This window comes from Micromonas pusilla (genome assembly GCF_000151265.4).
Source record: "Micromonas pusilla CCMP1545 genomic scaffold MICPUCscaffold_5, whole genome shotgun sequence".
In the NCBI taxonomy this organism is placed as follows: Eukaryota; Viridiplantae; Chlorophyta; class Mamiellophyceae; order Mamiellales; family Mamiellaceae; genus Micromonas; species Micromonas pusilla.
Genome location: NW_003315886.1, coordinates 90110 through 108658, shown reverse-complemented (window position 1 = coordinate 108658; position 18549 = coordinate 90110). Strand labels below are relative to the sequence as shown.

Genomic DNA, 18549 nt, shown 5'->3' with positions numbered 1-18549 from the left:
GACGAACGGAACCCGCGACGCGTTTTCAACGCCCGCGCACGAAAACGCGGCTCCTCTCACCGCTCGCCCTCGCCCTTCTTCTTCTCTTTCTCTTTCTCTCTCCCTCTGCCCTTCCCCCCTCCCGCGCCGTTCTCCGCCTTCGCCGCCGCCGCGAGCGCCGCCTCCTCCTCCGCGACGTCCTCCGCCGCCATCAACATGTGCTGCAAGATCGCCTTCTTCCGCAGCCGAAATTCCACCGCGAGCTTGAACCGCCGCGAGCTTGACCCTTCCGGCGCGTCCAACAGCTCCATGTCCTCCGCGAGATTCGTGGGGTACGACAGCAGCAGCTCCTCGCACCGCAGCCGCACCGCGTGCGCGGCCAACGCGTGCGGATCCTCCTCGGGCGCCACCTCTTTGTTAAATCGCTCAAACATCGTGACCAAGTACTCGCTGCACTGTCCGCCGTACCCCAGCCTCGGCGCGGACTCCTCCGGCGCGAACGTCCGAATGGACGCCTCGATCTGTTCCGCGACGTGCATCGCGACCGCGCGGTCGACGAGGTCCTCCCCGCCCTCGCTCTTGAACGTGTCCGCGTACCACCCCGCCGCGTGCGGGAGATTGACGAAGATCTGAACGGAGTCGTGCGGGTTGTGGCCGCCGACGAAGCCCATTCGCAGCGTGAACGGGTCCGTCGGGGACTTCTCGGAGTACGTGATCAAGAGCTCCTCCCCGGCGGCGATGTCGCGCCGCGCGACGAGCGTGACGCGTCCGCCGGCGGGGGGGGGTTCGGTCGCGTCCGTCTTCGTTTTCGTCTTCGTCTTCGTTTTCGTTTTCGTTTTCGATTTCGATTTCGATTCGTCGGCGTCGACGTCGTCGTCGTCTATCGCGGACGACCACGCGACGGACGCGTCCTCGTGCGCGTGGTTCAGCATGTCCACCAGAGGCACGAGCATGACCTGTTTCGCGCCGCCGCCCTCCGGGGTGAGCCCTATCGCGCGCGATCGCACGCACGACAGCGCCCAGAGCCAACGCTCGTGCGTCTTTTTCTTTTTCTCGTCGTCGTCGCAATCGTCGCCCTCGACGATCACGACGACGCGCCGCGCGGACTTGAGATCCTTCCCGAGCGCGACCGCGACGGACGCGATCGCGTCGCCGATCTGCAGCTCCGCGATCTCGCCGTGGTCCCAGCACCCGCTGCACGGCGCGTCGATCGTCGCGGGGAGCGCGTCGACGTAGGGCGCCCAACGCTCGTCGCCGACGATCTGAAAGAGCTGCCACGCGAGGCACTCCGCGGGCGTCGCGCCGTCGAACGGCGGCGGCTTCCCGCTCCCGACGACGGACCGCAAGCCCGCGGTGCCGATGCACGCGGCGTACGGCACGGACGCGACGACGTCGCCCTTCTTGAAGTCCGCGCGCGCGAACACGCCGCGGCCGCGCTGCCATCCGTCGTGGCACACGTCGTCGTCGTCGTCGGCGTCGTTCGCCGCCGATCGCCGCGCGGCGTCGTCCGCGGTCGCGTCGCGGAGCTCGACGGCGTCGAAGCTCGCGCCGTGCGACGTCAGCCACGCCGCGAAGGCGTCCACGACGCCGCTCATGGAGAGAGAACGAGAGGCGCGCGGAGCGTCGTGACGGCTGAGTCGAACCACCGTTAACCTACGACCTCGGCGGGCGGAATGAGCGGGCGGGCGGCGGGCGGCCCGGTGCCGAACTGCCGATGCTGCACAGCTGTAAATTTCTTATTAAAGGCGCGTCGAAGCCCGACCCCGCGGACCTCTATCTACGACTAGCCCTACACGCTAGATCAACCCGATCCTCGCGGACTCGAGCGCGGCCTCCATCAGACTCGGCGGCCTCCTCGGCGGCGGATACGGCCCCACCTTCATCTTCCCCACGAGCCCTCCCATCCATTCGCGAATCCCCGCCGCGATGGCGGCGATCGCGGACAATCCGATCCACACCTTCGGCGGCGCCGCGCGCGCGAACGTCCCCGCCGCCGCCGCGAGCGCGACCAACGCGACCACCCGCAGCGCCTTGCGAATCTTCGTCAGGTTCGACAGCGCGACCGCGCACGACTTGCAGTGCTCGGTGTGCGAGTGGAAGCGGTCGAGGATCTGCTCTTTGGTCGTCAGCTGCGGCGTCGGGGTGGAGTTGAAAGGCGTCAGTTGGAGTTGAAAGGCGCCGAGGGCGGGGATTGAAACCGAGGGCTGGGCGCAGAGTATCGCCGGGAAAAGTCCTTAAGGATCGGCGTTCACCACGCCGACGCGGTCGTATGGGGACCAGTGTATAGAACGCACCTGCGGCGGCAGCGCGTCCTTCATCCCTTTCGGCCACGCCGGCGACCCGCCCGCGTTGTCGACGATCCATCGGCGGAAAGCGCCGACGTACGTGTCCGCCTGCGACGGCATGTAGCACGCCTGCGCGTAAGCTTTCCCTCTGACGTTCTTTTCGATCTCGATCAAGCGCTCCTGCTTGTGAAGGAAGATCTGATCGTCCTCGAGGATGGAGTTTTGGTTCAGGTGCGACCACCACCTCGGGACGAGCTTGAAGAAAAACCTCGGCGGCGCGGCTTTGAATATGAACGGGAACCGCGCCATGAGACGGCACCTTCCCGGGGTCGTCGGCACCGCGTACACGACCGTCAGCGTCGTGAACTGGTCCGTCCGCAGCGTGTGGCGCATCAGCGCGGGCGCTTGGAAGTGCGTGTACTGAGACCCGTACTTGCCGTTCCTCGGACCCTCTTTCCAGATCCCTTCGAACCCGCCGTCCGCGAGCTCCGTCGTGAGCTCCGCGACGACCGGCGTCGCGTTCTCGCGTCGACCGACGCTGCCGTGGTGCGTGAACGGCACGTGCGAGATGTCCATCACGTTCTCTAACAGCGTCGCGTAATCCATCGGGAGGTCGCGCGAGATGTCCTGCACCACGCAGTCTGGGGGTCGTTCCATACAAAGCGATGATATCGGGGTGGAGTTGAAAGGCGTCAGAAGCGGAGTTGAAAGGCGTCGAGGTGTGTCGGGATTGAAAGCGGGGGGTGGGCGGAGAGAGACGACGGCAAAAGTCCTTAAGAAACGGCGTTCACCACGCGAACGCGGTCGTATGGGGACCAGTGTACGGGACGCACCCGGGTCGTCGATCTCGGGAATCACGGGCACCGGCGGCCGCGACGCCGGGTCCGACTTCAACGCGCTGACCGGGAGCACGAACAGCATCCCCTGCGCGACCGCGGTCGGGTACGGCGTCACGCACGACCGCGGTGACGCGAGCGCGGTGTCGATCGCGTTCCCCGTCGCCGGGAGCTGCGGGATGGACGTGCACTTCCCGGAGGCGCCGTCGAACGTCCAGCCGTGGTACCCGCACTCAGGGTCGTTCCATACAAAGCGATGGCGGGGTGGAGTTGAAAGGCGTCAGATGGAGTTGAAAGGCATCGAGGTCGGGGATTGAAAGCGAGGGGCGGGCGGAGAGATGCGCCGGCAAAAGTCCTTAAGGATCGGCGTTCACCACGCCAACGCGGTCGTATGGGAACCAGTGTATAGAACGCACCTCAATCTCGCCCGCGTCGTTGACCCTCCCTTCGGACAGAGGGACGAGGCGATGCGGGCACTTGTCCGCGGTGCATCGATAGGTCCCGCCGCCGCTCGCGCTGTTCGTCGTCGTCGTCTTGTCCTTCCAGAACACGAGGGGCTCGCCGAGGAGCGTGAACGTGAACGGCGCGTCGTCGACGAGGTCGGCGACGAACGCGACGGGGTACCACTGGTTGTGCCAATCGTACGACGACGGCTCGCCCGCGGCGTCTTCCGTCGCGGGGGAGGACGCGGGGGGGGACGCGATCGCGGTCGGGACGAGGGCGGACCCGCGCGAGGACGCGCGGCGCGAGGAGAGGAGCGACGGCGCCGCGGCGCGGCGGACGGCGACGCGCGAGGAGGACGTCGAAGACGAAGAAGACGCCGCGCTTCCGACGACGCCGACGCCGCGGGCGGCCGTCGCCGCGGGCCGCGCCGCCGCGACGGCCGCGCGGCCGCGCGTCGCGACGCGGGGACGCGTCGCGGTCGCCATCGATGCGGTCGTCGTCGTCATCATCGCGATGCGCGCGTCGATGAGCTCGGCGCGCGTCGTGGAGTGGACGCGCGACGGATAGATCGGTTGTGGCTGGCACGCGTTCGGGCGGTGACACGTCGACGTGCGCTGGAAGTCCGTTCAGGTGCGTTCGTCTATAAACGTATTTCACCCATCGTTCGGTTTCAACACTTGATCGTGTCTCCTTTCAACCAACTGACCGATGAACCGAATGTTTATGGAATGACCCTGAGCAGTTGTTCGTGAGATGAGCCGTGCTGTGTGATGAGTTCGTCGAACTTTCGTCTCGTTCTTTCCGCTCGCTACTTCCACTACTTCCCCCTCTTCCCTCGCCCCCGCGGCGCGTCGCCGCTCACCGCCTCACCTCCACGATCTTCTCCGTGCCGTCCTTCCCCGGGATGTACAGCTGGCACCGACCGACCGCAGCCTCGCGCTCCGCCTCCGCAGCCTTCTCCGCCTTCAACTTTTCCTCGGTTTTTTTCCGCCAGTGGTCGTCGATGTTCTCCACCCACGCGTCCGGTTTCATCTGCAGCAGCGCGTCGGGCTCGATCTCCCCGCGCGCGGCTCTCTCCGCGATCGACGCGTTGGAGTTCAAACCGACGAGCAGCGCGCGCGCTTTCGCGTTGTACCCCATGTGCCCGGTGAGCCCCGGGGACTGAGTGAGGGTCGAGGATCCGTACGAAGCGTTGATATCGGGGTGGAGTTGAAAGGCGTCAGAAGCGGAGTTGAAAGGCGTCGAGGCGTGTCGGGATTGAACGCGAGGGGTGCGCGGAGAGAAACAAACGCCGGGAGATAAAGTCCTCAAGGATCGGCGTTCACAACCCGAACGCGGTCGTATGGGGACCAGTGTAAACGTGAACGCGCCTGATGGAAGAGCGCCGCCTCGACGCGCGCGGCGCGGCGGACGACGTCTCTGGCCGCGGCGAGGTCCACGCCGACCGCGCGCGCGAGCGCGTCCTGGAGCTTCCCGAGCGCGACCGGCCGCGTGCTTCCTTCCGCGACGTCGCCGTATGGCGCGAACGTCGTCGTCGTCGTCGCGAGGAGAGGGTCGTCGGATGCCGCGTCGTCCGCCGCCGCCGCGGCTTCCTCCGCGGCTTTCTTCTTGCTCGCCGCCTGCGTGGGTGAAGCGATCGGTCAGTCGAACGTCTTACCGGTCAAACGTTGAAAGGGAAGCGCGGGTGAAGAGTGACGACGGGAAAAGTCCTTAAGGAACGGCGTGCACCACGCGAACGGGGTCGTATGGGAAGCAGTCTCACCTCCGCCGCCGCGGTGGAGCGGACCCACGCGTCCCACTCGGGGGCGACGAACTCGTCGACCGGGCACTCGTCGGCGATGAACCCGTCCGCGGCTTTTCTCGCCGCGTCGGACGACGTCGACGGCTTCGGGTTGGACGCCACGTCAGCCGCCACGTCAGCCAATCCGCCGCCGCCGCCGTCGTCGTCCTCGACCGTCGAGCTGTTCGTCCGCAAAGGGGGAGACGGCGACGACGCGCGCTTCTTCGCGCGCAGCGCCTCGAGCGCTTCCCGGTTTCGTCGGATGTTCTCCTCGCGCTCTCGCTCGTACGCGTTCGTCGACGGCGCGGACGGCGGCGACGCCGCGAGCGCCGCCGCGGCCGTCGGCGCCGCCGCCGGGCACAGCTTTCGCAGCAGCCGCCTCAACTCCGGCTCGAAATCCGTGTCGGTGATCGGATGAAACTTCACCGCGTTGTGTCCGCTCGGCGTCTTGGTGAACTCCACGACCTCGTGCACGAAGTACCACTTCTTCGCGCCGCTCGAGGAGCCGTACTTGAGCGCGTTCGCGCGGTCGGCGACGAAGTACACCGCGGCTTTCGCGGTGATCGTCTCCGGGGAGATGGCGTCCACGGTTTTGTGGTGGTAAAACCGCTCGTTTCGCCTGAGGGGTCGTCGCGCCAGTGCGCGAAGTGACGTCGGGGCGGAGTGGCGCACGGAGGCGCGTCAGACGGAGTCGATGAGAGGCGTCGCGGCGCGTCGGGATCGAACCCGTGACCGTGGGGAAAAGTCTGTCCTCAAGAAACGGCGTGCGCCGCGCGAACGCGGTCGCATCGTACGGGGATTCGTTCGAAAATAATGGGACGCACTTGACGGCGCGCGTCGGGACCCAGCGCCCTCTCCCGACGCAATCGTCGACGTCCTGCTTATCGTACAGCCACGACACCTTGATCTCCACGCCGCGTTTCTTCGTCTCGATGATATCGCGCACGAGCGCGACGGAGACCTTCGTTGGAATCGCGCCGCCGGACGAGGACGCGCCCCTCCTGTCGGCGTCGTACTCGTCCTCGTTGAGATTTGGCACCTCCACGAAGTCGCCCACCTCGAGATGCTCGACGTCCCCTTCCGCCCACTCCAGGTGGAGTCGACTGACTTTCGTTCGGTTCTCGGGCTGGTCGATCGAGGAGTAGCGCACGACGTGCTGCAGGACCGCGGGCGCGTCGTCGGCGTCGTCGTCGTCGTCGTCCGACGCGAAAACGTCGTTCTCGTCGTCGTCGTCGTCGTCGCGACGATTCGCGCTCGGCGCGCCCGTCCGCTTCGCCGCGGGCGACGCCGTGCTGACGACCTTCTTGAAGACGCCCTTCGTCTTGCTCTTCTTCCCCTTCGCGAGCTTCCCGCGCGGCGTCAGCTTGCGCTTCGTCGTCGCGCCCGCGCCGGCGCCGCCGTCCTCCGTCGTCGTCGTCGTCGTCGTCGTCGTTCGCGGCATCCTACTCCGCTGCCGCCGTCGTCCGCCGGGGAGCGCGATGCCTTCTTCCGAGTCCGACGTCGAGACTTCGCTCTCGCTCTCGTCGTCGGAGAGCAAGGTGATGACCGCCTGCGGCGACGAGCGTGGCGCGCGCGGGTCGCGCCGCGGGCTCTGCTTCGCGGCCGCCATCCCCGCCGGCCGCCGCCGTCGACCCCCTCGGCGCGTCCGATGAATGCGCGGGAACCGTATCTTCCGCTCGCATAAGTTCGATATTCGATTCGTCCCGCGCCGCGCCTCGTCACTCGCGTCCGCGCGCCGCCCGCCTTCGCGATGACGCTTCTCGCGGGACATCCCACCGCGGCGGCGCGGCCGCGGCGCGCGGCGTCTTCCTTCCGCGACGCGTCGCGCCGCGCGCGCGTCTCCGCGTCCGCGACGCGTCGCCCCGCGTCGTCGTCGTCGTCTTCGTCCAGATGCCGCGGCCGCGTCAGCAGCAGCAGCGCCGATCGCGATCCCTCGCGACGCGACGTCGCGGCGGCCCCGACCGACGCGACCGCCGCCGTCCTCGCGACGACGACGAAGACGAAGACGACGACGGCGTTCGCCGTCGCCGTCGCGTTCGCCGTCGCCGTCGCGTCGCCGCCCGCCGCGCTCGCCGCGGGGAAGCAGCCCATCGACTGGCTCTTCGAGGAGACGATCGGCGGCGTCGGCGCGCTCTCGTCCGAGGTCAAGGCTGCGCTGTCGGAGAGCGGCGGCGGCGGCGGCGAAGGCGGCGCCCTCCTCAAGGCGGCGCCCGCGCCCGGCGTCGCGAGAGAAGAAGAGCGCGCGGGCGACGACGCGGAGGCTGCCGCGCCCGCGGGGGAGGGCGCGTTCACGGCGTCCACCGCGATCAAGTTTGGCAAGCTCGGCGCCATCTTAGTCTTCGCGGACGTCGTCACCTTCGCGATCATGGGACGGAGCGTCCTCGGCATCATGGACGACGGCGGCGAGGAGGGATGGAAGGAGAGAGTCGCGGATGAGATTCTGGAGAAGCAGAGGGAGAAGGACGCGGCCGCCGCGAGGGAGGAGGAGAACGCGGGGGAGGGCGGCGGCGGCGGCGGCGGCGAGGCGTGACGCGAGCGTTCCCGAGATAATACTAGACTACTTTATTCGTTCTCTCTACTGTACCACCGAGCTAGAACAAAACGACCAGCGGCGTACGAGACGACCACGGACGACGCGTCATCACACTGTATTCCCCACGTCACGTCACCCCACGACGTCACTCACGGCGCCTCGGTGATGGACTTCAAATCGAAGATGTGCCCCGTCATCACCGTCGTCGCGCATCCTTTCACGCGTACTCTGTCGCCGTCGACGGACACCTTCGCGAAACCGCCTCTGCGCGATGCCTGGTACCCGATCAACTCGACCGCGCGCTCGACCGGCGCGGAATGGTCCACGCGCTTGCACCCCACGCCGCAGCTCCCGTCCGGGAAGTCTTTCCCCTCGTCGCCGACGCCCCCGGACGCGCCCGCCGCCTCTTTCGCCGCCCTCGTTCTCTCCGCCGCCGCCGTCTTCTCGTCCACGAGCTCTCTCAGCGCCTCGAACCAATACGGCGCCAACCCGCAGAACGCCGATCCCGTGACCGGGTCCTCGTCGATCCCGATGTTCGGCCCGAAGAACCGCGACTCGAAGTCCGCGTCGACCTCGTCGTTGAGCTTCTCCGTCGCCGCGCACGTGATCACCAACCCGCGGCCGCCGAGCGCGGCGATCGCGTCGGATCGCGGCGTCGCCGCGCGCAGCGTCTTCTGGTCCTCGAGCAGCGCGAACGTGTCCCCGATCTCGTTCCGCCCGATCACCTTCACGCGCGTTGTCCCGTCAAGAAGGGGGAGCCCGAGCGCGGATGTCACCGCGGCGGCGTCGCACTTCTCCGCGTCCGCGCCGAGGCGCTCGAGCGTCGGCGCCGACAGCGGCAGCGAGATCTCCGCGAGCCCCTCGCCCAGGCCTTGCCATCCCCCGACCGGGACGACGCGCAGATCCCCCGCGCGCTGCGTGCGGAACACGACGACGCGCGTCCGCGACACGAGGTGCGTGTCCCACAGCGCGTGCGCGGCGGCGAGCGTGCCGTGCCCGCACAGGTCGACCTCGCTGCCGTCTCTCGTGAACCATCGGATGCTGAACGCCTCCGGCTCGCCGCTCTTGTCGTCCCGCGGCTTGTCCTCGTCGTCGACGGGAACGCGCGTCGGGAGCACGAACGCCGTCTCCGAGAGCGCGAACTCGCGCGCGACGTTCGCGAGGTACGACGCCGGCGGCCAGTGGAACGTTCCGGGGGGATCGTCCGGTCTCGCCTCCGGGGGTTGCGGCGCGGACGACGACAGGAGGACGACCGCGGCAGGATTGCCGCGGAACTTCCGCGTCGTGAAGACGTCCACGGTGACGAACGGCACGGGCATCGCGGCGGGCGGAGGGCGCGCGCGCGCGCGTCTGGGGGGATTTTTGGGGGAGGGGGGGAACGGAAGAAGGAAGTCGCGGTCTCGCGCCCGCGGAGGACGCGTCCGCGTTCGCGCGGGGACGAGTGAAGACGCGAAGGATTCTTCTAGACTTTCTCTGTAGTCTCGTTCAGTTATTCCGATGGCTAAGTTGCTTCCTAGGTACTTTCGTACCTTCGTACGTCGTACGCGCGGCGCGCGCTCTCCGCCTCCACCTCCTCGATCAATCGTCGTGCAACGGCGCGAGCAGCGTCTCCTCGACGCCCTCGTCCCCGCTCCCGCGTCGCCCCCCCCCCCGCGATGGCGACCGCGCGCCTCCCTCCGTCGCCGGAATCGCCGCGCGGTAGTCGACGCTCCGTCGCGCCGCCGGCGCCGCCGCCGCGAAGACGACGGCGGCCACCGCCATCAACGTCGTGAACGCGCTCAACACGCGACGCCAGTCGTCCGGCGTCGGCGCGCCGTCCGCGCGTCGCCTCCCCGTCGCGCTCAGCGCCGCGCCGAACAGCGGCGGCGTCGGCACGTCCCCGAAAGCGTGCACGAGCACGGTGGTCATCGAGCACGCGAGCGGCCGCGTCCCCGGCGGCACTGAGGGCCGTTCCATACAAAGCGATGATATCGGGGTGGAGTTCATAGGCGTCAGAAGCGGAGTTGAAAGGCGTCGAGGGCGGGTATTGAAAGCAAGGGACCCTGGGCGGAGAGAGACGACGGCAAGAGTCCTTAAGGATCGGCGTTCACCACGCCGACGCGGTCGTATGGGGACCAGTGTATAGAACGCGCCTGACCACAGGATCACCGCGTTCACGGGCGCCTGCACGACGAACGCGAGCGTCTCGCCGATCAAGAAGACGCACGCGAAGATGGCAAACGTCGGCGCCTGAAAAGACGCCTCGAGAAGCGCGAACGCGGCGACGGAGCTGAGGGCCGAGGGTCCATCATACGAAGCGATGACATCGGGGCGGAGTTCAAAGGCGTCAGAAGCGGATGAGTTGAAAGGCGTCGAGGCGCGTCGGGATCGAACGCGAGGGACCCTGGGCGGAGAGAAATACACGCCGGGAGAGAAAGTCCTCAAGAAACGGCGTTCACCACGCCAACGCGGTCGTATGGGGACCAGTGTGATGAGATAGAACGCGCCTGACCGCGCAGACGGTGATCGCCGCGCGCCGGGACGCGCCGAACGCGTCCACGGCGCGCCCGCCGAGCAGCGTCCCGACTACGCCCGCGACGACGGTGATGCCCCCGAGCGCGAAGTCCGCGTCGCCCCGCGTCTTCAGCGCGGAGCCGTAGATGGCGTACCCAGCCTTCGGGCCCCACACCGCGTACACGCCGACGACGGCGGTGTACGCGACGTACGCGGCGACGGTCAGGACGTATACTGGTATCTTCGCGAGTTGAGACGCGTCGCGGAGGAAATCCAAACGCATCGTCTTCGTCGCCGCCGCCGCGCGCGTCGCGTCGCGCGCGGCGCGGCGGCGCAGCGTCGCGGACGCGGTCATCTCATTCGCGCCCGTTCCGGCGTCGGCGTCGTCGATATCGACGGCGAGATCGACGTCGCCGTCGTCCGCGTCCCCGCGCGCGCCCCCCTCGAGCGTCGCCGCCTCCGCCGCCGCCGCCGCCGCCTGCGTGGGTGAAGCGATCGGTCAGTCGAACGTCTTACCGGTCAAACGTTGAAAGGGAAGCGCGGGTGAAGAGTGACGACGGGAAAAGTCCTTAAGGAACGGCGTGCACCACGCGAACGGGGTCGTATGGGAAGCAGTCTCACCTCCGCCGCCGCCAACAGCGAGACGCGATCCTCCGCGCCCTCGCGCCCGCCCCGGGACCCGTCCGCGCCGAGCTCCTCCTCTTCGCCGTCGCTGCCTCCATCGCCGCTGTGTGTGCGACACCCGCCGTTCACTCCGCGCATCGGCACCGGCGCGGCGTCGGCGCAAAACGCCACCACGGGCGCCATCGCGACCGACTCGAGGATGAACGCCCATCGCCACCCGAGCGCGCTCCCGACGACGCCGCCGTACATGAACCCGAACGCGATCCCCAACGGAATGCAGAGATAAAACGTCGCGAGCCACGTCGTCTTGCGCGATGGAGGGGCGTAGTCGTCGATGAATGGCGCCGCGAGCGCGCAGAAGGACGCCTCGCCGACGCCGACGACGGCGCGCGCGACGAAGAGCGACGCGTAATTCGGCGCGACGCCGCAGAGAAACGTCGCGACGGTCCAGCACGCGAGACCGCCGCCGATGAGCTTGAACGGGTTCCGGCGTTTCGAGAGCGACGAGAAGATCGGGCATCCGATCAGCAGGCCGGTCATGAACGCCGCCTGCAGGAGCCCGTACTCCGCGTAGCCGATATCGAATTCGCCCTGCAGGCCGGACCCGAGCGGGGCGGAGCGCGTGCCGGGTGCGCCGCTGACCGCCGCGGAGGAGATGACGCCGCGGTCGAGGTAGATGAGCATGCTCATCGCGCAGAACAGCGCGAGGAGGCGCTCGGGGGTGAACCACGTCGCACTCGTCGGGATGGGCGGCGGCGGCGAGGGCGAGGGCGAGGGCATGACGGTCGTCGTCGTCGTCGTCGACGTCGTCGTCGTCGTCGTTCGTCGTTCGAATCCGACGCTACCACCGCGGCCAGCGAAAGCGCGGCTTCGTCGGCGTCTCGACGACGGTCGTCGCTTCCTCCGGCGCGTACTCCGGGATCGTGAGGTCGGGCTGGTAGACGTGATGCACCGCGCTGGCGCCCGCGAGCATCGACGCGAAGGCGACGCCGTACACGCGCAGCGGCAGCATGGGTATGACGGGGCGCGACGACGACGTCGCCGTTTACGAACTTTTCTCGGGCGGGCACGGGCAGATGAAAAAATAAAATATTTCTCTCAGACGTCGCGCCCCTCCGCGGTCACAGCATGAAACGACTCGCACGCGGCGTCCTCGCGTGCGTGGATCCGCGCGGACGCAGAGAGGACGACGTCGAGCTGGGCGGAATAGCGAAGCCGAAACCGCGGGAGCCGAAGGAGCCGGACGTCACCGCGGAGGCCAAGAGCGGCGCCGAAAAGATGCGCGCGGATCTGCGCGCGATTGCGCCGGAGCACGCGCGAGGGACGCGGAGGGCGCGCGTCCTCCTCGCGACGCTGCCGATCGTGCTGCTGCTGATGATGCTCACGCGGCCGCTGTACGCGCCGCTGATCGACGTGTTCGCGCCCGTGGAGCCGGCGGGCGGCGGGGGGGCGGGCGGCAGAGACGGAGGAGGCGGCGCGGGGGGGGCTCGGAGGCGTCTGATGACTTCCAGATCTGGGAAGTACGCCGACGCGGCTGGCGCGGCGACGGCGATGATCGCGCCCGAGGTGCCGCGACCGCCGGTCGCGGGGCGTCGAGAGAGGAAGGAGCGGAGCGCGCGAGTCGGGCGACGAGAGAGCGTTCGCTGACGCGACCGCCAGAGGGACAGGACGGGCGTTTAATGAACCGTGCTCGTACTACGATCATCACAACATCTTGCTCGGGGCGCGACCCGAGACGTCGCGCGCGCCCGCCGCGCCGCGTCACCGAACGCCTCGTTCACGCTCAACGCGAGCCCGCCGCGTCACCGAATCGTCGGTCGCGCACGTCATCACGTCGCGCCCGCCCCGTCGTCGCGTCGCGCCCGCCGCCTCCTCACTTCGTGTGCTTAAACAGCGTCGGCGCGACGCACTTGTCGACGCATCCCCACAGGTCGAAGTACTGCCCGGTGCAGTGCGCCTCTCCGGTCGTGTCCTTCGCGACGCGCTCGACGCACGCGTCGTACGCGGCGACGAACTTGGCGCACTTCGGCTTGCACGCTTCCTCGAGCTCGGGCCTGATGTCGACCGGATCTTCGTCGTCGGACCTGCGGAGGGATGGAGCGTCGGAGAGGCGTCCAAGGGGAGGGGGGCGATCGCGCGCGTCATCGTTTATTCGCGGCTCGGAGGAGAGCGTCGAGCGTCGCGTCGGGGCGGAAGGAGGGGGAGGGATCGTCGAGCGAGCGATCGCGCGCGCGGATCGACCGCGGCGCGGAGGGACGGCGCGGTCGATCGTCGGACGCGCGGGAGGATGCCGCCGCGCGGTCGAAGCATCGCGCGGACGCGGGCGCGATCCGCGCGACTCTTCGACCCGCGACGATCGAATCATCCGCGAGGAGGAGATCGCGCTCGCCGATCGAGAGAAGAAAACCCATCGCGACGCGCGCGGCGACGCGCGCGCGGACGCCGCCGCGCGGACGACGTCGCGCGCGTCGGAGAGCGGAAAGGTCGCGAGCGGGTGGGGACGCACATTGCGCGCGGCGGTGAGATCTCCCGTGCGGTACAGAGTGGCGTCGTCGCCGTCGGCGGGCGCGCGCGCGGACCGAACGCCAACGAGAGGAACGACTCGTCGTCGCGCTCGCGTGATCGTTGCCGCACTCGAACGAAGTACGTAGTTGTACTCATCACAGCGCGAGCGAAGAGACGCGCGCGAGGTCACTCCGCCGACGCCTACGCACGCTCGCGCGTCGTCGGCGCGACCTTCCCGCGGCGGCAGAAACCTCCGCGAGTTCGTCGTCGAACGCGCGCGCGTTCGACACAGCTCTCGCGTCGCGCGACGGCGACGGCGGCGCCGCGTGCACGGCGCGCGCGATCGACGCGCGGGGTTCTTCGCGTTTGAGGAAGAAGCGGTAGATTTCAGTCGTCTCGCGTCATGACCGAAGCGGTCGTGAGAGGCGTCAAAGGGATGAAGTCCGTCATGGACATGCCCGTGATGCAGGTATGTCGCTCGCGCGCGCGTTCGCGAAACTTTCTCGCGCGAGCGCGGCGACGACGCGGCGTCGACGACGCGTCGACGCCGCGTCGTCCGCGACGGCGACGGAAGGAACCCTAAGAATTCGTTCGTTCGTTCGTTCGCTCGCTCGTTCGATTCGTTCCGATCTCGTCGACTCATCATCGTCGCGCTCTTCTCCTCCCAACTCCAGGACGGTCCCCCGCCCGGCGGATACCCCTCCGTGCGATACGCGCGCCGCATCCCGTCCACCGGCCCGACCGGCGCGGCGATGTTCGGCGCCTACCTCGGCGCGATGGTGTACGGGTTCTATCAGATCGGCCAAGGGAACAAACGGCGGCGAGGGCTCGCGGAGGAAAAGATGACGGCGCGCGCGGTGCTCATCCCGTTCCTTCAAGCGGAGGAAGATCGACGGTACGTGACGGCGTTTAAAGAGAGGACGGCGCAGGAGGCGGAGATCATGAAGGGCGTCGCGGGGTGGAAGGCGGGGGAGAACGTGTACAAGTCCACGTGGTTTCCGCCCCACACCTCGGTGGCGATCAAGCCGGGGCTCATCTAGAAGAAGATTCGGTCGGCGCCGCGGCGGCGCGAACCTTCGAGTCGCACGCGTAAATACCTCCTCGTGTAATACTAACGAAAATACATCTAGAGAAGAAGAAGAAGAAGAAGAAGAAGGGACGCGGCTGTGTGCTCACGTGGACAAGACGCGCGCTTCCACGCCGATGTACCCGCCCAGGTCGCCCGATATCGGATTCCTCACCTCGAACACGCGGTTCAACGGGAACTCGTCGTCGTCTGCCGCGTTCCTCCCTCCGAGATCCCGCCCGAGATCCCTCGCGAGCTCCGCGAGCGGCACCGCCGCGATGCCGTGCATGTCGTCCGGGTCCGCGCGCTCGAAGTCGCCGAACATCTGCCCGAACAACCGCGCGCCGAGCTCCGCGCTGTCGGACGCGCCAGCTGTGTCGATACCGCGCGACCTCTGGGCGCCGTCCGACGCCGGCGCGCCCGCGTTCGCCGCGCGGTCCGGCGTCCACAGCTCCAACGCGAGCGCGAGATTCTTCTCGCCGCTCATCAGCTCCGCGGCGGCAGCCTCCGTGAGCCTCACGCGCGCGACGCCCGCGCCTTTCGGGCCGAGTCCCTCCAGGACGACGCGCCCGAGCTCGCCCGGCGCGTACCCGGCTTTGATCACGACGACGAGCGACTCGGGGACGCCCGCGCGCCTCGCCGCGCGCTTCGCCGCGTTCATGGACCCGGTCCACGCCGATATTGACGGCGCCTTTTCGCCTTCCGCCGGTTCGCCTTCTCGGTCCTCGTCGTCGTCGTCCGACACGACGTCTAACGCGCGGACGAGCCCCGAGTGCGCGGTGAGGCGCAGCTCGACGACGGGGCCGACGACGGGCGGCTCGACGTCTTCAAACGCGTCCCACGGCGTCTCGTCCAGTCCATCGCGCGCGCGCGCCGCGCGCGTGATCGCGACGTCGCGCGCGAGCTCCGCCTCCGCCTCGTCCGCGAGCGACGCGACCGCTCGGATGGCCTCCTCCTCGCGCGCTTTGACCGCGGTCGGACCCGTGAGCAACGCGCCGTCCGCGCTCGCGCGGCCGGTGCCCTCGCCGTCGTCGTCGACGAAGAAGAGCTCGCGAAGTATCGCCTCGTCCGCGCACAGCGCGGCGTCGTCGTCGTCGCGATCGAAATCGTAGTTGTCGACCTTCGAAACGCCGCTCGCGCCGCTCGCGTCGCTTCGCGTCGACGCGCGGACGCTGTCGCCCACGTCGCCCCACCATCGCGCGCGCGTCGGCGACGCGGGCGCGACGAACCGTCGATCGAACCGTCGATCGCTCATGTCCAGCGACGTCTCCAACGCGCGCGCGTCGAACGCGAGCGCGTCGTCCATCTGCGCCGCGAGTCGTTCCGCGAGCTCTAAAACGCTCGAGGGGGTGGCGTTTGTTTCGTCGTTCGTATTCTTCGTACTCTTCGAGACGGGCGTACGAGGAGCCACGGGTATTTCGATCGGCGCCTCCGCGGGCAGCGGGTGCCCCGCGCCGCCGCCGCCCTTTCTCCGCAGCGACCGCAAGTGCGCGAGCTTGTTCTCGTGGACCACCGACGCGACCGCGACGCGCGTCGGCGGGCGAATGACGTCGTGGATGCTCCGATGATGCGCAGCCTCGGCCTCGGCTTCCGCGCGTCGTCTCGCCGCGAGAGGCTTCGTCGACGGCGGCGGCGCCAACGGCAGCTTGTCGTCCACCCTCGACATGTGCTCGTTCATCTCGAACGACGACACCGCCCCCGGGACGTAATCGATCGCGACGCGGACGTCGAGCGCGCCGAGCGCGCTACCCGCGCGCGTGCACAGCGGCACGGTCGTGTTCACGGCGTGATGGACGTCGAGGGAGGAGACGTCGACGGAGCACTCAGCGATGACGCGCGCGGTGCGGCCGTCCGAGATCTCGATCACGACCGCGCGCGCGTCGCGGCAGTACCGCGCGAACCCCGCGGGCTTGCATCGAACCGGAAACGTCAGCTCCGCGGACGTTTCCGTCGCGAGGCGCGCCCACGCGCGGCGGCGCTTCGGCGCGCCAGCTGGCGCGTCGCCCTCGTCGCCCCACCAGCGCGTCGACGCGCGCACCCACGCGGGCGCGCCTCTGAGGTTCCACCGAAGACCGGAGAGAGACATCGTCACCGCGCCCTTGTCCGAGCTCGCGGACGACCCGGGCGGGAGCGCGACGCCGGTGACGCGCGAGTCGTCGCGCTCGGCGCCGACGACGACCTTCGGGCCCGCGGTCGTCATGTCGACGAGGCCCGAGGGGGGGCGCCCGCGTCGTCTGTCCCGAGAAATTTGAATTTGATGAGAGACTTTTCGCTTCGTTCAGCAGCTGCTATACAAAAGTTTTTCACCCATCGCTCGGTTTCAACACTTGATCGCGTCCCCTTTCAACTGACCGGTGAACTTTTTTTGTATGGAATGGCCCTCAGTTCGTCGACAACAGAAACCCACGCAGACGTCGTCTGGTCGTCATCACTTTCACGCCCGCGCGCCCGCTCGACGCACGCCGCGGCGGGCGCACACCGCCGCCGGCGCCCCTCCCTCCTCCAGCGCGCCATGCGCCGCCGCCCCGGGATCGCGGGGATCCAGCAGAGGACGCAGACCGCGGCGACGATGCAGCGTCTCGGCGCGCACGCGAACGCCGAGCGCCTCCAAGCGATGCGCGCGCAGCTCGCGGAGTTCAAGGCGTCGCTCGAGAAGTTCGCGCTGAAGCACAAGGCCGCGATCAAGCGAGACCCGGCGTTCCGCGCGTCGTTTCACAAGATGTGCGCCAACGTCGGAGTGGACCCGCTCGCGTCGAACAAGGGGTTCTGGGCCGAGGTGCTCGGCATCGGCGACTTTTACTACGAGGTGTGTTCTCCTTACACTGGTTCCCATACGACCGCGTTCGCGTGGTGAACGCCGTTTCTTAAGGACTTTCGCTGTCGTCTCTCTCAACCCACCCCCCGCTTTCAATCCCCGTCCTCGACGCTTTTTAACGCCAACTGACGCCATTCAATTCCACCCCGACATTCGCTCGTATAGCTCGGCGTCTCCATCGTCGAGGCGTGCCTCGCCACGCGCGCCGCGAACGGCGGGCTGATCGACCTCGAGAACCTCATGCGCGCGGTCATCAAGCGCCGCGGCGCCGCCGCGGCGAAAGTCAGCGAGGACGACGTCCTGAGGGCGATCGAGAAGCTGCGCGTGTTGGGCGGGGGGTGGAGCGCGTTGAACGTCGGAGGACGCGTCGTCGTGCGGTCAGGTTCGTTCGTTCGTTCATTCATTCATTCATTCATTCTGTCGTCGCGCCGGTCCCATACAGTACTGTACGACGTCCCCGTTCGCGCGGTGCGCGCCGTTCCTCGAGGACGGACTTTTCCTTTCCCGCGCGAACTTCTGCGATTCTCTCCCCGACCTCGACGCCTCACAGCTCCGACTGACGCGAATCACCGCGCTCCGAAACGATCCTCGTCAGTCCCGACGGAGCTCAACGCCGACCAGGGCGAGGTGATTCGCGTCGCGGGGGGCGCCTGCTCGGGGGGCGCCCACCACTCGGGGGGTGCCCACTCGGGGGGTTCCCACTCGGGGCGTGCCGACGCGGGGACTTCGACGCGAGGCGCGGTCACGCGCACGTCGCTGATGCGCGTCACGGGGTGGGAGGGCGCGCGCGCGGACGCGGCGTTGAGGGAGTTGATTCGCTGCGGCGCGTGCATGGTGGACGACGGCGACGCGATCGCGGGGGAACGCGTGTACTGGCTTCCGTGCGTCTCCGAGGGCGCGGCGTGAGGGGTCGTCCGCGTTCTCTTTAGTTAGGGTTAACCTCACGAGAGAGTTTACAGTAGTAGTGTGTAGTCGGGTGTTGTAGGGTTCAGAAGGGTGCGGCGTCGCGCGGCGGGCGCGAAGCGACTCGGTTCGTGACCGAAGACGACGTCGGGTCGTCGATCGAGAGACGCGCTTTCGCCCCCCCCCCCCCCCGGGGGCGCGCTTTTTACCACGTCGCCGCGCCGTTGGACACCGAGAACTTCCTCGGGAAACACTTGATCGTCGGGGGGCCCCCGACGCAAGGGCC

General features: G+C 68.3%; 12 protein-coding genes across 12 annotated transcripts; 4 read left to right on the top strand and 8 right to left on the bottom strand.

Moving 5' to 3' along the window:
• Window positions 1-3: 3 nt before the first annotated feature.
• MICPUCDRAFT_57748 (uncharacterized protein) lies at window positions 4-1574 on the bottom strand (the record flags this gene model as incomplete). Its single annotated transcript, XM_003058307.1, has 1 exon — window positions 4-1574. One exon carries the CDS (start codon window positions 1572-1574, stop codon window positions 57-59), a length of 1518 nt encoding a protein of 505 aa, XP_003058353.1. The 3' UTR covers window positions 4-56.
• A 201-nt stretch (window positions 1575-1775) lies between these two features.
• Window positions 1776-4029, bottom strand: TIC55-3 (chloroplast envelope protein translocase family; the record flags this gene model as incomplete). The annotated part of the gene is made up of 4 exons (XM_003058306.1): window positions 1776-2108; window positions 2274-2905; window positions 3089-3332; window positions 3517-4029. The coding sequence occupies 4 exons, from the start codon at window positions 4027-4029 to the stop codon at window positions 1776-1778; spliced, it is 1722 nt and encodes a 573-aa protein (XP_003058352.1).
• Window positions 4030-4402: 373 nt separating this feature from the next.
• MICPUCDRAFT_57746 (uncharacterized protein) lies at window positions 4403-4684 on the bottom strand (the record flags this gene model as incomplete). The annotated part of the gene is made up of 1 exon (XM_003058305.1): window positions 4403-4684. The coding sequence occupies one exon, from the start codon at window positions 4682-4684 to the stop codon at window positions 4403-4405; it is 282 nt and encodes a 93-aa protein (XP_003058351.1).
• A 167-nt stretch (window positions 4685-4851) lies between these two features.
• On the bottom strand, window positions 4852-6933 carry MICPUCDRAFT_57745 (uncharacterized protein; the record flags this gene model as incomplete). The annotated part of the gene is made up of 3 exons (XM_003058304.1): window positions 4852-5163; window positions 5307-5943; window positions 6149-6933. The coding sequence occupies 3 exons, from the start codon at window positions 6931-6933 to the stop codon at window positions 4852-4854; spliced, it is 1734 nt and encodes a 577-aa protein (XP_003058350.1).
• A 141-nt stretch (window positions 6934-7074) lies between these two features.
• Window positions 7075-7854, top strand: MICPUCDRAFT_57744 (uncharacterized protein; the record flags this gene model as incomplete). The annotated part of the gene is made up of 1 exon (XM_003058657.1): window positions 7075-7854. One exon carries the CDS (start codon window positions 7075-7077, stop codon window positions 7852-7854), a length of 780 nt encoding a protein of 259 aa, XP_003058703.1.
• Window positions 7855-8006: 152 nt separating this feature from the next.
• MICPUCDRAFT_44249 (uncharacterized protein) lies at window positions 8007-9176 on the bottom strand (the record flags this gene model as incomplete). The annotated part of the gene is made up of 4 exons (XM_003058303.1): window positions 8007-8159; window positions 8310-8537; window positions 8583-8898; window positions 9046-9176. The coding sequence occupies 4 exons, from the start codon at window positions 9174-9176 to the stop codon at window positions 8007-8009; spliced, it is 828 nt and encodes a 275-aa protein (XP_003058349.1).
• A 608-nt stretch (window positions 9177-9784) lies between these two features.
• Window positions 9785-11754, bottom strand: MICPUCDRAFT_47198 (major facilitator superfamily; the record flags this gene model as incomplete). Its single annotated transcript, XM_003058302.1, has 4 exons — window positions 9785-9797; window positions 9990-10126; window positions 10344-10828; window positions 10972-11754. Coding segments are annotated over 4 exons (1416 nt in total), but the record flags the coding sequence as incomplete, so codon positions are not given.
• A 348-nt stretch (window positions 11755-12102) lies between these two features.
• MICPUCDRAFT_57741 (uncharacterized protein) lies at window positions 12103-12621 on the top strand (the record flags this gene model as incomplete). Its single annotated transcript, XM_003058656.1, has 1 exon — window positions 12103-12621. One exon carries the CDS (start codon window positions 12103-12105, stop codon window positions 12619-12621), a length of 519 nt encoding a protein of 172 aa, XP_003058702.1.
• Window positions 12622-12847: 226 nt separating this feature from the next.
• Window positions 12848-13051, bottom strand: MICPUCDRAFT_9520 (uncharacterized protein; the record flags this gene model as incomplete). Its single annotated transcript, XM_003058301.2, has 1 exon — window positions 12848-13051. A coding segment is annotated over one exon (204 nt), but the record flags the coding sequence as incomplete, so codon positions are not given.
• Window positions 13052-13676: 625 nt separating this feature from the next.
• MICPUCDRAFT_26677 (uncharacterized protein) lies at window positions 13677-14613 on the top strand. Its single transcript, XM_003058655.1, has 2 exons — window positions 13677-13948; window positions 14154-14613. The coding sequence occupies exons 1-2, from the start codon at window positions 13883-13885 to the stop codon at window positions 14517-14519; spliced, it is 432 nt and encodes a 143-aa protein (XP_003058701.1). The 5' UTR covers window positions 13677-13882; the 3' UTR covers window positions 14520-14613.
• Window positions 14614-14651: 38 nt separating this feature from the next.
• Window positions 14652-16745, bottom strand: MICPUCDRAFT_39601 (uncharacterized protein; the record flags this gene model as incomplete). The annotated part of the gene is made up of 1 exon (XM_003058300.1): window positions 14652-16745. One exon carries the CDS (start codon window positions 16743-16745, stop codon window positions 14652-14654), a length of 2094 nt encoding a protein of 697 aa, XP_003058346.1.
• A 174-nt stretch (window positions 16746-16919) lies between these two features.
• On the top strand, window positions 16920-18266 carry MICPUCDRAFT_57737 (uncharacterized protein; the record flags this gene model as incomplete). The annotated part of the gene is made up of 2 exons (XM_003058654.1): window positions 16920-17351; window positions 17526-18266. 2 exons carry the CDS (start codon window positions 16920-16922, stop codon window positions 18264-18266), a joined length of 1173 nt encoding a protein of 390 aa, XP_003058700.1.
• Window positions 18267-18549: the final 283 nt, after the last annotated feature.

Excerpts from the sequence above, each read along its gene's own strand:
- MICPUCDRAFT_26677 (XM_003058655.1), top strand. The coding sequence starts at position 13,883 with ATGACCGAAGCGGTCGTGAGAGGCGTCAAAGGGATGAAGTCCGTCATG. Across the intron at positions 13,949-14,153 it reads TGGACATGCCCGTGATGCAG|GACGGTCCCCCGCCCGGCGG; the intron begins GTATGTCGCTCG and ends TCCCAACTCCAG.